The sequence below is a fragment of the Oratosquilla oratoria genome, chromosome 32 (assembly GCF_046742065.1).
Source record: "Oratosquilla oratoria isolate Oo_2021 chromosome 32, ASM4674206v1, whole genome shotgun sequence".
Taxonomy (NCBI): domain Eukaryota; kingdom Metazoa; phylum Arthropoda; class Malacostraca; order Stomatopoda; family Squillidae; genus Oratosquilla; species Oratosquilla oratoria.
The window spans coordinates 13,537,090-13,554,589 of NC_134808.1; the positions used below are offsets into that span (position 1 = coordinate 13,537,090).

The 17,500-nt window shown below is 43.8% G+C and overlaps 1 protein-coding gene across 9 annotated transcripts in view; it reads left to right on the forward strand.

The window, feature by feature from the left end:
• Window positions 1-17,500, forward strand: part of RyR (Ryanodine receptor) — a 636,026-nt gene that overhangs the window by 321,267 nt on the left and 297,259 nt on the right. For all 9 annotated transcript variants that reach the window (XM_076213834.1, XM_076213833.1, XM_076213832.1 and 6 more), the window contains 13 exons: window positions 1,546-1,623; window positions 2,181-2,256; window positions 2,756-2,868; window positions 4,911-5,016; window positions 5,437-5,530; window positions 6,254-6,436; window positions 6,961-7,132; window positions 7,710-7,879; window positions 9,427-9,551; window positions 12,900-13,079; window positions 14,048-14,232; window positions 14,707-14,897; window positions 15,318-15,585. In XM_076213834.1, coding sequence (XP_076069949.1) covers window positions 1,546-1,623; window positions 2,181-2,256; window positions 2,756-2,868; window positions 4,911-5,016; window positions 5,437-5,530; window positions 6,254-6,436; window positions 6,961-7,132; window positions 7,710-7,879; window positions 9,427-9,551; window positions 12,900-13,079; window positions 14,048-14,232; window positions 14,707-14,897; window positions 15,318-15,585 — 1,941 coding nt within the window. The remainder of the gene's footprint in view (window positions 1-1,545; window positions 1,624-2,180; window positions 2,257-2,755; window positions 2,869-4,910; window positions 5,017-5,436; window positions 5,531-6,253; window positions 6,437-6,960; window positions 7,133-7,709; window positions 7,880-9,426; window positions 9,552-12,899; window positions 13,080-14,047; window positions 14,233-14,706; window positions 14,898-15,317; window positions 15,586-17,500) is intronic.

Consider the following 17,500-nt stretch of genomic DNA (forward strand, 5'->3'; position numbering starts at 1 on the left):
TTCTTCCTCTAACACTTCCCTTTATCCTTTTTACCCTACCCTTACTCCTTCGCTTCCCTTTAATCTTCCTCTTCCTCTGCCTAATCACCACTCTTTCTACACATCTTCCTGATCCTCTTCTTCTACCTGTTCCTCTTTCTCCTTCTGTCCCTGATCCTCTTCCTCTTTTTTCTCCCCTTCCCAATTCTTCCTCTACCTCCTCTCTTCTCGTTTTGCTACTTTGAATCCTGTTTTACACAGACAACCTCTCTCTCTCTCTCTCTCTCTCTCTCTCTCTCTCTCTCTCTCTCTCTCTCTCTCTCTCGCTCTCTCGCTCTCTCTCTCTCTCTCTCTCCTCTCTCTCTCTCTCTCTCTCGCTCTCTCTCTCGCTCTCTCTCTCTCTCTCTCTCTCTCTCTCTCTCTCCTCTCTCTCTCTCCCTCTCTCTCTCTCTCTCTCTCTCTCTCTCTCTCTCTCTCTCTCTCTCTCTCTCTCTCTCTCTCTCTCTCTCTCTCTCTCTCTCTCTCTCTCTCTCTCTCTCTTCCCCTCCTCTCTCTCTCTCTCTCTCTCTCTCTCTCTCTCTCTCTCTCTCTCTCTCTCTCTCTCTCTCTCTCTCTCTCTCTCTCTCTCTCTCTCTCTCTCTCTCTCTCTCTCTCTCTCTCTCTCTCTCTCTCAGTCACTCACTCTGTATCTGTCTCTGTGTCTGTCTGTCTCTGTCTCTCTCTCTCTCTCTCTCTCTCTCTCTCTCTCTCTCTCTCTCTCTCTCTCTCTCTCTCTCTCTCTCTCTCTCTCTCTCTCTCTCTCTCTCTCTCTCTCTCTCTCTCTCTCTCTCTCTCTCTCTCTCGCTCTGTGTGTGTGTGTGTGTGTGTGTGTGTGTGTGTGTGTGTGTGTGTGTGTGCGCGTGTGTGTGTGTGTGTGTGTCTGTCTTTCTATCTGTCTCTCTCTCTCTCTGCCTCTTTATCTGTGCCTCTCTCTCTCTCTCTCTCTCTCTCTCTCTCTCTCTCTCTCGCTCTGTGTGTGTGTGTGTGTGTGTGTGTGTGTGTGTGTGTGTGTGTGTGTGTGTGTGTGTGTCTGTCTTTCTATCTGTCTCTCTCTCTCTCTCTCTCTCTCTCTCTCTCTCTCTCTCTCTCTCTCTCTCTCTCTCTCTCTCTCTTTCCCATTTCCCTCTCCCTCTCCTTCTCCGTCTCACCCTTCCTCTCCCTCTCTTCTCTCTCTCACCTCTAGAATTCCGCTTGTTAGGTATCCCATCAACTTGAATCTGATTCTATCGTTAGCAGGCATAGATGTATTTAGTAAGGTAATACCCAGTGCCTCTCAAATATACGCTCTGTCTAAATACTGCAATCACCTGTTTCCTACCCTTGCTCACTAAGAGCCCAGCACCGATAGGACAAGTCTTTGTTATGGCAAACTTAGGATCTAGGCTAGATTCAGCTACACACCCATGCTAGACATGCTTCTGTCCTCGCCCCCTCCCCACCCACTCACCCCTTTTCCAACGTGACAATTACCCGATGGTCTTATGAATCTTTTTCTTTCTTTTTGTTCCTTCCTCCTCCTGTGCGCAGGGCAAAGGCACTGGGTCCGGCCACCGGACGCTCCTGTATGGCAACGCCGTTCTTCTGCACCACGAGAACTCGAATATGGTAAGTAGAATCCACGGTGAGAAGTGGGCGTTGATCCTTGTCCAAGTTCTTATTTATGTTTTCATAGTGAAATTACATTGATGTTTATCGTTCTCTGCAAAAAGGCCAAAAGATATACACGTTCACACATACACACACACGCTGCAGAGGCATCGTTCTCAACCGCTAATTGAATGATCAGAGTTCGAGTCTCGCCATGGTTGAAAAAAAAAATCAGCATCGCTGTACTGCGAGCCGGAACTTGAACTCTGGTGAGCAAGGAGTTGTGTGTGTGTGTGTAAGATCATAGCTCTTATCCAGGAGGGTAATAGTTGCCGATCACTGGTCCAACACGTGAACCTACACCGTGTTGAATCACACACACACACACACACACACACACACACACACACACACACACACACACACACACACACACACACACACACACACACACACACACACACACACACACACACACACACACACACACACACACACACACACACACACACACACACACGGTAATGTAAATTTTGCAGATATGTGTAACACCTCTGTATGCCTGTTTTCGACAGTACCTGGCTTGTCTATCAACAAGTTCTTCCAAAGATAAGTTGGCCTTCGACGTTGGTCTGCAGGAGCATTCACAAGGTATTAAAACAACTGGCACGCATGGTGACCATATACTTTATGTACTGGTAACTTTGCACAAGAAGGATATAGATTTATGTATAATTACTTGTACACATTTTGAGCGCATGATTTTGATATTACAATTGGTAATGACATGCCTTACTGGTAGATATGCTAATCATATGTTAATTGGTCGATGAATTTGTTTAATATTTCTATAAATTTATATATAATTGGTAAGATACATGGTGACCGAATCTTAGTTATTTCCTATAATTACATGGTGATAACATACCTTTCTTTAGGATCATTGTTTCTTATATGTTTGATAGTTTATATGATTTCATAGTAATTGTGTAAGAGTTTGTCATGCGAGCATAAGTATTTTTTTTTATTTAAGATCCTGTACTAGTGGCACCACCTCATTACGAATTACACCTCATGTAGTTGACCGGATGAGGAGTGCCCAAATCTCCTGTTTGATCTTAGTATGGTAATGTGCTTCTCGTTCCTACAGGCGAGGCATGTTGGTGGACTATCCATCCAGCTTCCAAACAGCGTTCCGAGGGCGAGAAGGTCCGAGTGGGTGACGATCTTATTCTTGTGTCTGTGGCAACCGAACGTTACTTGGTAAGTCAGGATTTCAGGGTGGAAAGCATAGAATAAACAGGCTTTCTGCTCCTACCAGGGTCCTAACATTTCATTCCTTGCCTTTCCTTATTCTACTTCCTCTTATGATAAAATAATCGCTTGTGCTGTATTTCTTATACTTTTTTCACACTTGGAGAGCCGACTCCTCCTCACCGTACAACATTCATCCAGTGACATGGAAACAGTCCTACACTGATACATCAAACACGAAAGTCCAAAGTTCTTTCCAGAGAGATCTGTGGGAAGTTCCGAAGACCGTTGGCAACCACTGTGGACCTGCGGGATTTCCACTTGGTGAAATTCGGGGGCACGATTGATATATTTGGTTGTCAAGTAACATTTCTCATTTACCTTTGCCGCGGTCTTACACTGATTGCTTATCAGGTTTGTCTCACGCATCACATGATTCCTTTTCTTCCTAAACATGCCTTTCATACTCTTCGTCTTCATATAAATTGTATAGTCTTCATATAAATTCTGTAATCGAACATCCCAAGTAGGGTTTTTAAAGATTTTTTTTTCCACTTCAGAGGAGCATTTGGTTGAGAAAGGGTCATGATCTCCTCTATATTTCCATATATTGAACTTCAGTGTACACTTGAGTAGGTATAGCTAAACACACACACACACACACACACACACACACACACACACACACACACACACACACACACACACACACACACACACACACACACACACACAAACACACACACACACACACACACACACACACACACACACACACACACACACACACACACACACACACACACACACACACACACAAACACGCACACACAAACACGCACACACAAGCACGAACACACACACACACACGCACACACACACACACACACACACACACACACACACACACACACACACACACACACACACACACACACACACACACACACACACACACACACACACACACACATACATGCATATTATATATATATATATATATATATATACATATACAATATATATATATATATATATATATATATATACATATATATATATAATATATGTATAAATATATATCTATATATATATATATACATTTATATATATATATTTGTATATATATGTATATATATATCTATATATATATATATATATGTATACATGAATATATATATATATATGTATATTTGTATATATATATATTTGTATATATATATATATATATTTATATATATATGTATACATGAATATATATATGAATATGTATATTTGTATATATATATATATATATATATATATTTGTTTGTGTCATTTTGACATATATACGTATATACATGTATATATACATATATGTATATGTATATTTATATATACATATATATATATATATATATATATATATATATATATATACATATACAGTGATCAATTAATATCTTTTTTCAACAACAAATAACTTTTAATTCCATGCCATCCCAGTCGAGACTGAAGAATCGCTCGATGGAAGCATCCGTTGGAAATTGAAACGTGGACGAGCCGAGGATTCGAACCCAGCTAAGCCGTATTGGTTTACGCCACTGTAACTTTGTTACGGGTTAGCCGGGTTAGAATCTTCGGCTCATCCACGTTTCAATTTCTAACGGATGCCTCCATCAGGCGATTCTTCAGTCTCGACTGCGATGGCATGGAATTAGAAGTGATTTGTGGTTGAAAAAAAAAAAAAAAAAAAAAAATATATATATATATATATATATATATATATATATTCATATATACATATATACATATATATATTATATATATATGTATATATATATATATATATACATCAAATCAACTAACGTAGGTGTCGTAACACACGAATAAAATAAAACATAAACCCACTCTCGGAGAAAGATAAGCTGAGATACAGAGTAAACCGTATATTTCGACCACAAATGATATGTAATTCACTTCGACTCATTGTATCTATTTTTATGTGTAAGTGTATCTAAAATCCTTTGTTTTCTCTCCCCTTTGTCCCTCTCACTTATTTTTCTGAGCAGCAAGCCACACGTGAGGACGAGCAGAGCATCGTCAACGCCTCCTTCCATGTCACCCACTGGTCCGTGATCCCTTTCGGCACTGGCCTCTCCCGCCTTAAATTCGTCGGTAAGTTTAGATATTTCGCCGGAAGAGGAGTCACAAGGGTAATATCGAGGAATAGAGAACTCTCCTCTTTGTTCAAGCATTAGGCATTTAGGTGGGAGCGTGACATGACAGCTAGTAATGGATCAGTAGAATGTGTTGTGTAATAGTTTTGCCCCGCCTTCTCCTTCAACTACAACAGAACATTGCTTAACTAGACAGGTTCTTTAAGGACACGACCCCAAACGTTAGAATGATAATAATAAAAAAAAAACAGTTCCTTACCGAGTAATCTCAACCACCAGTAGCATTTTAGCATGACCTTTTATGTTCTCATTCTTTATACCCCCAGTTCTCTTTCTTTATTCTCCCAGTTCTCCCTCTCTCCCTGGTCCCCTCACTCAGATTCCCTTGCCCGAAGTAATTCTTCTGGTTCCTTTGCAGGTTGCGTCTTTGGCGGTGAGGTCCTCAGGTTCTTCCATGGAGGCGACGAGTGCCTCTCCATCCCGTCCTCGTGGTCGGACCAGCCGGGGCAGAAGTAAGAAACAATTGATGGGCTTACTTACCTCGCTTGGTGCAAGCGAGTTTCGGAAATATATGTCCGCAAAGTTTGTCTCTGTCTTTCTCTCTACCTATCTCTGTCTGTCTGTCTGTATGTCTGTCTGTCTGCCTCTCTCTCTCTCTCTCTCTCTCTCTCTCTCTCTCTCTCTCTCTCTCTCTCTCTCTCTCGTTTGTGTGTGTGTGTGTGTGTGTGTGTGTGTGTGTGTGTGTGTGTGTGTGTGTGTGTGTGTGTGTGTGTGTGTGTGTGTTTGTGTGTGTGTGTGTGTGTGTGTGTGTGTGTGTGTGTGTGTGTGTGTGTGTGTGTGTGTGTGAGAGAGAGAGAGAGAGAGAGAGAGAGAGAGAGAGTTTCGGAAATATATGTCCGCAAAGTTTGTCTCTGTCTTTCTCTCTACCTATCTTTGTCTATCTGTCTGTATATCTGGATATCTATCTGTCTGCCTCTCTCTCTCTCTCTCTCTCTCTCTCTCTCTCTCTCTCTCTCTCTCTCTCTCGTGTGTGTGTGTGTGTGTGTGTGTGTGTGTGTGTGTGTGTGTGTGTGTGTGTGTGTGTGTGTGTGTGTGTGTGTGTGTGTGTGTGTGTGTGTGTGTGTCGGAATAAGTGGTGTTATGTAGTATGTAAATGTCTATGTGTGCTTACAGTTAGTTTACATTTTTGTTTTTATTCTTTTGCTCTCTGGGTAATGTTGAGTGCCTGTCCTCAGCATCGTGGTGTATGAAGGCGGGTCCGTGACGTCACAGGCGCGATCGTTATGGCGGCTGGAATTGGCGCGAACCAAGTGGGCCGGCGGTTACATCAACTGGTTCCACCCGATGCGCATCCGACACATCACCAGTGGCAGATATCTCGGTATCAATGACCAACACGAGCTCGTGTTGTTGCACAGGTGGGTGTATACATGACTGGGATTACCACCTCTGTCTTTGATGGCAATATCTTCTTTGAAAGGCAGATGCCCTGCGCTTCACAGAAAGTTTTATTTCCAGGTAGTTTTGTTATAGGCCATGGATATGATTAATCAGCTGCCTATTTTCTGATATCGTTGTGTTACTATATGTGTATTCAGTATAGTGTAAAGAGTGTTTTATCTAAGATCAAGAATACCAGTTACTGTATGGGAATCATGATAACCTAAGAGTATTCTAATTCTTGAGAAAGTAGATAATTCTGTTGCACGAACATGTTAATTAGACCGTTACCAAGGAAATGATACTTTTGTTCCATGTAAACTCAACGTTGCAGTTCAGAGGGGATCTTAGTGTGAATTCCTTTCCCTCAAATATTCGGGACTCTTTCCCCAAAATATTTGGGACTCTTTCCTCCCAAATATTCGGGACTCTTTCCATCAAATATTAGGGAATCTTTCCCTCAAATATTCGGAAACAATCTGATGACCCCTTCCCTTGGCAGAGACGAGGCGACTTTGGCAGCCACCGCCTTCTACCTGCGTGAAGAAAAGGACGACAACAAGGTTATTCTTGAGGACAAAGACTTGGAAATCATCGGTGTCCCGCTCATCAAGTATGGAGACTCGACAGTAATTGTTCAACACGTGGAGACCGGGCTATGGCTCTCGTATCGGGTAGGTCAAAATTTTCGCGGCACAAGGTTACATAAGAACATAAGAATAGAGGAGACTGCAAGAAACCATAAGGCAGTCTACACTAGGGAGTTATCTAATCATCTCTTAAAACAACCAATTGTTTCAGCGCTGACTACTTGGTTACTGAGTGCTGAAACAATTGATGCCTACTGTCAATGAGAGCTGAAACTTGCACTTTGACAATTAAATGGACAGCAGTGGTTAACAATTACTTCGTTTGGGCAAGTTGATCTGTGATTGCAAAGCAGACAAATTTGAACGGAGATATTAAGTGTATACACGGTATACTCGTATGTATACATATATAAGTACATTTATGTGTATGTATATGTATACATACATGTATACATATATCTATGTGTATGTATATATTCTATGTATATGTATGCATGCATGTATGTATGCATATCTTTATGTGTATTTATATGTGAGCTACCTTCCATAAATATTTTCCTCTACACCAAATGAGCCATATTGCCCTTCATTACCTTTCTGGTAAGCCAAGATTATATTATACCCCAAGATTATATTATACGAATCTGTTTTCTTACAACAGGCCTACGAGATCAAGAAGAAGGGCGTAGGCAAGGTGGAGGTGAAGCAGGCTTCCTTGCACGAAGAAGGCAAGATGGACGACGGTCTTCTCTTCTACAGGAGTCAAGAGGAAGAGTCCCGAACTGCTAGAGTCATTCGCAAATGTTGTCACCTTTTCAACAGCTTCATCAGGTAGGTCCTGGTTCTTGGTGCTGTTCTCGACATAGTAGGAGGAGGAAGAGGAGGAGAAGGAGGAGGAGGAGGAGGAGGAAATGGAGGTGGTGGTGAGTACCAAATGTCCTGTTCACACTAGAGATTTGAACCGCGGTGGTTCAGTTACAATGTAAGTCACTGGAGGCGGTCACACACAACCGTGCACTTTTTCCTTTACTATGCGGTACCGCTTTTCCTTCACTATGCGGTACCGCCGTGGTTTCCGCGCGGTTCAAGCCGCTAGTGTGAACATGGCCTTAGGGCGGGTTGTGGGACTCAACACAATTTCACAATGTGGTCTACAAACCGGAAATTAGGGGAAGTTAGTGGATACGAGATGATTTCTTTGAGTGCCGAGGTGGTCGCCAGAAGATGAAGGAATGGCATAATATATGCACGAGGTGCATGAGATGACAAATAGAGAGCTCTTGGTTTGGACTTGTTATCCTATTCAACAAGGTAGCGTAGTTTACAGAACATTCTTTTTATGCTTTGGCTAGTATTCTGAACTTCTAAAGGGTCTGGGTTTTTGGTCTCATTCTAATCAATGGGAACTATGAGCTCTGGAGGTCTGGCAGCACAAGAACCTGAAATAGTGGTCATGTGACCTCCAACATAAAAACCTAAGTAGCTCAGGTGGAGCATCGCTCCCTTCCGTACCAGGTTTCATTTTTTCTTAGCTCTAGCTGGCGTCACCCGATCTTGTTCATCATCCTGGCGCCCTCGACCTGGCCTACCCCGACATTCGTCCCATGTACTGCCTGCCGATAGGCTACTTTATCTTATCGACAACCCCTCTATGGCACTACCGGATGACTCCTTGTACTTTTGCTTTGCTGTAAAGGAATTATCACACTGGGCTATTTTACCTCCCACACCCTAAAACCAACCTCCATTTGGATAACTAGAGTATGACTACGCTTACGGAAATCTAGACTTCTCTAATAACATTTCATCAGTATGTCCAACATTCGTATAAGTTTGCAGTCTCCTAGTTCATCATTCAGCTTTGTTATATATGACCCATATATGATCATTTGATATTTGGCGATTTGCAAAAAAAAATATCGTAACCGGAGTCGTTTTTACTCAAACGAACTCTTACCGGTCGGCGCTGGTAAAACCTGTGGAAATTCAGTGTGATAACCCCTTTACCCTAACGAAAAACATATCACATGATAGAGTACTTCCATGTCGGTATCAACAGCCATTGCGACTGTATTGAAGATGACAGCATTCTGATAGTTCTTCAACTTCCCAGTATTTTTTTCTATATTTCTAGAGGTGATCTCTCTTTCTGGAGGGTGATAATACATGAGTTCTTGTTTTTCCATAGATTTGGACATTTTTTCTACAAACAGATATTAGGAATATATATACAGTATTGGGGTCCCTATAATCTTTTCATTGCATCTAAAAGTCTTAGTCCGATTTTTTTTTGCAGTAGATTGTTATAACTGACACTTATCTCCCCATCCCCTTCCCCGATCACTCACTCCCCATTGGTTGGCGGGACGACACAACAGCGGCCTCGACAGTCTGCAGTCGTCGCGACGGTCGTCCACTCTCCTCCGCACCGTCAACCTGAAGGAGATGATCAATTGCTTGGACGACCTCATCAACTACTTCTACTTCCCGCCTGACGACCTAGGTCAGTACTGGGACAAGGCATCACACACACACACACATACACACACACACACACACACACACACACACACACACACACACACACACACACACACACACACAGGTATGTGAATGGTAAACTTAAAAACAAACAGGAATTGGTGAAACTATGCCAAGGAAACATAGAATACACAGAAGATTTAGAGATGGCCGAAGTCATGAACAATCACTTTAAATCTGTTTTCACCAGAGAGAAAATACCGAATTGTGACATAGACAAAAACAAGAAATCTCCCCTCATGAATGAGTTTACAGCATCACTAAAGGAAATATCAGAACATTTATCAAGGCTGGATGTCAGAAAATCACATGGCCCGGACGGTATTGCAAATTGGATTCTAAAGGAGTGCAAAGAAGAACTAACAGACAAAATACACATCTTAATAAACAGCTCACTCAAAGAAGGAAAGATACCCGAGGACTGGAAAACGCTAACATTGTACCAATACACAAAGGAGGAAACAAAGAAGAACCCACCAACTATAGGCCAGTATCACTAACAAGCACCATTGCCAAAATTTGTGAGAAAATAATCAAGAATAGATGGGTAAAACATCTGGAAGACAATGACATATTAAACCCAAGACAATTCGGATTCAGACAAGGAAGATCATGCTCCACAAACTTAATATGCTTTTACTCAAGACTAATAGACATAGTGCAAGAAAGAAATGGATGGGCTGATTGTGCATTCCTAGACTTGCAAAAAGCCTTTGACAAAGTACCACACAGAAAACTACTAAAAAAACTGGAACACATAGGAGGAATACAGGGAAACCTACTAAAATGGATAGAGGACTTTCTGACTGGTAGAAAGATGAGAGTAGTGCTCAGAGAAAAATATTCAGACTGGAAAGAGGTGATCAGTGGAGTACCGCAAGGATCTGTGCTGGCACCAATAATGTTTGCTATCTATATGAATGACATGGATGAGGACGTGAACTGCTACATGAGCTTCTTTGCCGATGACGCCAAACTGCTAAGGAAAATAGAAACTGATGAGGACTGTGAAGCACTGCAAGAAGACCTAAATAGGGTATGGAACTGGAGTCAGAAATGGGAAGTGGACTTTAATACGAAGAAGTGTAGCATAATGGAGTTTGGAAAAAGCAAAAACAGAATATCAGGAAAATATACAATTGGAACCAAAGAAGTAAAGAAAGTAGGATCCGAAAAAGATTTGGGAGTAATTATCACGAACGACTTGTCCTATGATATACAGATTAACAAAATTGTCGGGGAGACTTACAACTTGCTAAGATCAATAAAAGTGGCGTTTACATACTTGGACGAAGACATGATGAAAAAAATATTGGTTACATTGATAAGGCCTAGATTAGAGTATGCAGCGACATTGTGGTCCCCCAGTACCAAAAAGAATATAAAGAAAATAGAAAGAATCCAAAGAGCAGCTACAAAAATGGCACCTGCACTTGCAAACCTATCATACGAAGAGAGATTGGCTAAACTGGAGTTACCGACACTGGAGCAAAGAAGAGAGAGAGGTGACCTATTGACCATCTACAGAATCATGAAAGGCACAGAGGTACTCGATAGTGAGAACTTACTTAACTGGGACAAAAGAAACACAAGAGGACATGGAAAGAAAATAAAAAAACATAGCTATAGAAGAGAACTGAAGAAAAACAGTTTTCCTCATAGAGTTTTGGACACTTGGAACAAACTGGACAATGAAATAGTATGCGCAAAAACCATTCATGAGTTTAAAAACAAACTAGACACTGCAAGATACAAAGGCGGGACAACACGAGCATAGCTCCCCTTCCCGCAAAATACAACTAGGTAAATACAACTAGGTAAATACACACCCACACACACACACACACACACACACACACACATACACACACGCACACACACACACACACACACACACACACACACACACACACGCCGCACGCACGCACGCCGCACGCACGCACACACACACACACACACACACACACACACACACACACACACACACACACACACACACACACACACACACACACACACACACACGACTCGGTGGCACAGTTGGTAGAGCGCTGAACTGGGAAGTAGAAGTGCTCCCAGTACCCAGTTCGAAGCCTGCCCAGGGCCGAAATTATTTCGGTATCGCTGTGCCTCGGGTCGTTACTCTGACTCTCGTGGGCGGGGAGTTGGGTGTGTGTGTGTGTGCAAGGTCATAGCATTACCCATAGATCGGACCTACGAGCTCTGAGCTCTCTTCCGGGAGGGAAATAGCTGTCGATCACGAGTCCAACACGTGATCCAAAAGACCAAGGTGAAAGACCAAGGTGAATACACACACACACGCACGCACACACACACACACACACACACACACACACACACACACACACACACACACACACACACACACACACACACACACACACACACACACACACACACCACATACACACCACACACACACACACACACACACACACACACACACACACACACACACACACACACACACACACACACACACACACACACACACACACACACACACACACACACACACACACACACACACACACACACACACACACGCGACTTGACGCGGTTGATAGAGTTCCCGGCTGCCACTACGGAGGTTCGGATTCAAATCCCGCCCAGGGCTGAAATAATTTCATTTCAGTGTCTCTACGCTGCGAGTCGTCACTCCAACTCTCGTGGACGAGGAGTTGGGTGTGTGTGCGTGTAAGGTCACAGCATTACCCATAGATCGGTCATATTTGAGCTCTGAGCTCTCTTCCGGAAGGGGAATAGCTGTCGATCACGAGTCCAACACGTGATCCAAGACCATGGTGAATCACACACATACACACTCACAGTGTTTATGCATGTATGTATGTATGTATGTATGTATGTATGTATGTATTCTGTATGTGTATATACTATGTGTGTGAGAGTTAGCATGTATGTATGTGTGAAGGTATGTATGTGTGTATGTATATATATGTGTCTATGTATATATGTATGCATGTATTTGTATGTATATATGCATACGTGTGTATGAATTTATGCATATAGTATGTATGTATCCATGTATGTACATGATCTGATGTATATATGTAGGTGCAAGTATGTACATATGCTCTTGGTGTGATCTATACATTGCTTATATGTATGTGTGTGTATGCATGCATATATGTATTGTATATATATATATATATATATATATATATATATATGTATGTACTTGTATGCATATGTGTATGTATATTTCGAGTAAGGTAAAGGAGTTCTCATTTCCTGTTTATATCTTCGAAATTTATTTCCCTGTCTGCAGAACACGAAGAGCGTCAAGGGTGTTTGCGCGCCCTACGGAACCGGCAGGACCTGTTCCAGGAGGAAGGGATCCTCAATTTGATCTTGGACGCCATCGACAAGATCACCGTCATCACCGGTCAGGGATTCATGGTGGCATTAGCCGGCGAAGAGGCCGGTCAAGATTGGGACATCATCACGGGTAAGGTCCTTTCTTCCCTCCCTCCCTCCCTCACTCTTTCCCTCCTTCCCTCCCCCGTCTATCACTTCGGATCCGCAAATGCAGTCTGGTGTTGGAGGACGAAGAGGGAATCGGTGAGAGACCGGTCATCAGGGAGATAGAACCTGGGGTGTATGTTCCAGGCTAGAACTGGTCTGTCATAAATCATGGAAGCCCAAGATAGCTGCTTTGATATGAAAGTAATATATTAGAGAGTGGAATCAGAAGAAATTATATTAATTGTGTTTTGTGAATGCTTGACGCTTTCAACGTTGCGTTTGCTGTTTTCCTCGCCATAGTATAGTGTTCTTCTTCCTATTGCCAAATTATAGTTATACGCAACATATTAAAAATTTTGTCCTCCTCCCCAACCTACTGCTGTCACCACAGTGTCACTACTAAAGTTCCAGTACATACGATGGCGTAATTCGAACATTTTATTTTGGTTAAAGAAAAGCTATTTCGTTGGACTGAGGTAGAGAACTTTGAACTGAAGAGGGTTCCGAGCATTTGAGGCCCTCTTCAGGTCAACGTCTCCCCTTTCAAGTGAAGAAATTGGTCTATTATTTATGGGGTTCAAATTTTGAAGAAAAAAAAGAAGAATGCGTTTGTGGCGCTGTTTGCTGAGACCGAACTTCCCCCTAACCGCTTTTTTGTGTCACGTCTTTGTTCTTCTCTGATTACCTCTGACCACATGTTCCTTTAACGCATGGGTCACCAAACTACGGCCCGCTGGTCGAATTCGGCACATGAGGCCAGTTCTTCCGGCCCGCCGCTGCACTGTACATATCTTTATTTTTCTATAATCTTAATGTGTATCCACTGTATTGTACTGAAAGAATATGCACCCTACACTCGTCATTCTGGCCCGTTGTGAAAAAAGTTTGGTGACCCCTGCTCTAATACGAGCTCCTAGTTCCTACTCAGAACACCTCATCTTCCCACACCAGGTTACCTGTACCAACTGCTGGCTGCCGTCATTAAGGGGAACCATACCAACTGCGCCCAGTTCGCCAACAGCCATCGCCTCAACTGGCTCTTCTCGCGCCTCGGGTCGGCGGGCGAGGGCACAGGCATGCTCGACGTACTTCATTGCGTCCTCATCGACTCCCCAGAGGCTCTTAATGTCATGAAGGCAAGTCACTTAGGAGGTAGGGGGAGGGGAATGGGGTGAGGGGGATGGTTGGAGGCTGACGGAGAGGGGTTGGGTTGAAAGGGGCAGAAGGAAGGTAAAGGTGGCGTCAAAATATTCTTGCGTCATGTAGTGAGAAGTTGAATGACGAACTGGGAGAAGTTAAATCTCGAATGTTAGACACATTGTTGAGATGTCTAGAATATTGTAACCAAAGTCGTTTCTACTCAAACGAAGTAGAAAAAACAAGTAACAAGCTGGCCTAGTGTATCGTCATCTTAAGGGTGACATGTACAACAATGGGAAAATGCCCAATCACACAGTGTGAATAAAGGGGACGCTGATTTCAAGAACAGGAAATGATAGGAAGGACAACAAACTCTAAAAGAAAATTATCTGGGTTGGATTAATTTTCATATATTCCAATGAGAGGTTATCGAATATCCCGTAATGGCCATTTACTTGTATCCGTGACAGGAGGAACATATAAAAGTAATCATCGCTCTATTGGAGAAGTACGGCCGTGACCCCAAGGTGCTGGACGTCTTGTGTTCCCTCTGTGTGGGCAACGGCACGGCCGTCAGGTCCTCCCAGAACAACATTTGCGACTACTTGCTGCCCGGACGAAATCTCCTCTTGCAGACACAACTCGTTGACCACGTTGCTAGGTAAGTAAGATTACCGTGTATGAAATTAGCATTTGCCCAGCAAATCTATCGAGATAAACACCTGAATGTGAGGACGGAGCCTTTATAGTATGACGTTCCGCTTATTACAACTTTATCAAGTACTGTAACAAGCGAAACGTCGTACTAATAAAGGTTCCGTCCTCACATTCAGGTGTTTATTTTGATAAGTGGTATCGTCGGAAGCGTATGGAACTCGCATCCTCGTAATCCCACACTTTTCTCCGACTCCCAGCAGTAACTGTTTGTTCCCAGCCCTAACGGTCCAATCGTGTAAAGGTGATTGTCTCAATCTTTTGCCATCACCCTTCCCAGCCGATGTCCCAAAGCTTGATAAATATTTATGGACGTTTTTTCGATTGTTGCTGAAGACTCTTACCTTAAGGTTTTGTCTCCTTTCAGCGCGCGCCCGAATATCTTCGTGGGTCACGTGGAAGGATCTGCTATCTACCAGAAGTGGTACTTCGAGGTGACGCTCGACCACATTGAGCAGACATCTCATCTGCCCCCGCACCTGCGCGTGGGCTGGGCCGGCCACAAGGGCTACGTGCCTTACCCTGGCGGTGGCGAGAAATGGGGCAGTAACGGCGTCGGCGACGACCTTTACTCCTTCGGGTTTGATGGCGCCCAGCTGTGGACCGGTGGAAGAATGACGCTTGTCAACCCCCAGGTACTCATTGTGATAAGAACATGAGTTATGTATTTCGGTCTAGTTTATACTAGCGGTTTCAATCACCATGGTGGTTTAATTACGATGCAAGTCGATGGAGGCGTTCAGAAACAACTGCGCAGGGCCGAATCTTTTCATGAGGGTCCCCAGTCGGTATACTGCTCTTCTTTATTGAAATATATGTATCTGATCAAGTAGTTGTGGTGCTTGGGGAGTTGCCTCTTCCACACATACACACACATACACAAACACACACATACACACACACGGACTCGGTGGCGCGGTTGATAGAGTACTGGATGCCAGTTCGGAGGTGCGGCAGTACTTGGTTCGAATCCTGCCCGGGGGCCGAAATTATTTCGGTATCGCTGCGCTTCGGGTCGTTACTCCGACTCTCATGGGCGGGGAGTTGTGTGTGTGTGTGTGTGTGTGTAAGGTCATATCATTACCCATAGATCGGTCATACGAGCTCTGAGCTCTCTTCCGGGAGGGAAATAGCTGTCGATCACGAGTCCAACACGCGATCCAAAGACCAGGGTGAATACACACACACACACACACACACACACACACACACACACACACACACACACACACACACACACACACACACACACACACTCTCTCTCTCTCTCTCTCTCTCTCTCTCGGTGGCGCGGTTGGTAGAGTCCCCGACTGTCACTACGGCGGTCCGGGTTCGAATCCTACCCAGGGCTGAAATAATTTCAGTATCACTGCGCTTCGAGTCGTTACTCCAGCTCTCGTGGGCGGGGAGTTGGGTGTGTGTGTGCGTGTGAGGTCACCGCATTACCCATATACCGTTCATACGAGCTCTGAGCTCTCTTCCGGGAGGGAGATAGCTGTCGTACACGGGTCCAGCACGTGATCCAAAGACCAAGGTGAATACACACGCGCACACACACACACACACACACACACACACACACACACACACACACACACACACACTCACACACACACACACACACACACACGCACGCACGCGCACACACACACACACAGACTGACACACACACACACACACGCACGCACGCACGCAAGCACACACACACACACACACGCACGCACGCACGCACGCACGCGCGCACACACACACACACACACACACACACACACACACACACACACACACACACACACACACACACACACACACACACACACACGACTCGGTGGCGCGGTTGGTAGTCCAAAACTGTCGCTACGGCGCGGCGGTCCGGGTTCCAATCTTGCCCAGGGCTGAAAATAATTTCAGTATCGCTGCGCTTCCAGTCGTTACTCCAACTCTCGTGGGCGAGGAGTTGGGTGTGTGTGTGCGTGTAAGGTCAAAGCATTACCCATAGATCGGTCATACGAGCTCTGAGCTCTCTTCCGGGAGGGAAATAGCTGTCGATTACGATTCCAACACGTGATCACACACACACACTCACGCGCACACCAACATGTCTTGGAGTCATCGGTGGGCAAATGTCCGCAGGGAGCAATTTTTCTGACATTCCTGATTTTCGCTGGAAGATATAGATATCAAAATTAACACCGGATGATTGTTGCATGTGTGATACATAACGATAACGTGCTTATCTACAGCTTCAAAACGAGACTGAATTGGTTTCGACAGTGAATAGTACTCGTAACTTTTCTACGAGCGTTGGGATTAAGACACAATAATTCATATAGCATGATGACTAAATTTTACTCATCTTTTTTACCCGTATATTGCATTACAAAACCAAAAAGGCCAGCCACCTGCTACTCATAAACAGCTCAATCATTTTGTCGAATATAGGTCCACCTACACACAAGGGAACTGTAAAGCCTTCCAAGCTATCTAAATAAGCCTAAGTACAAATTGAGGCGCAAGCGACACAGGCGACGCAGCACAGAACAAAGGCAG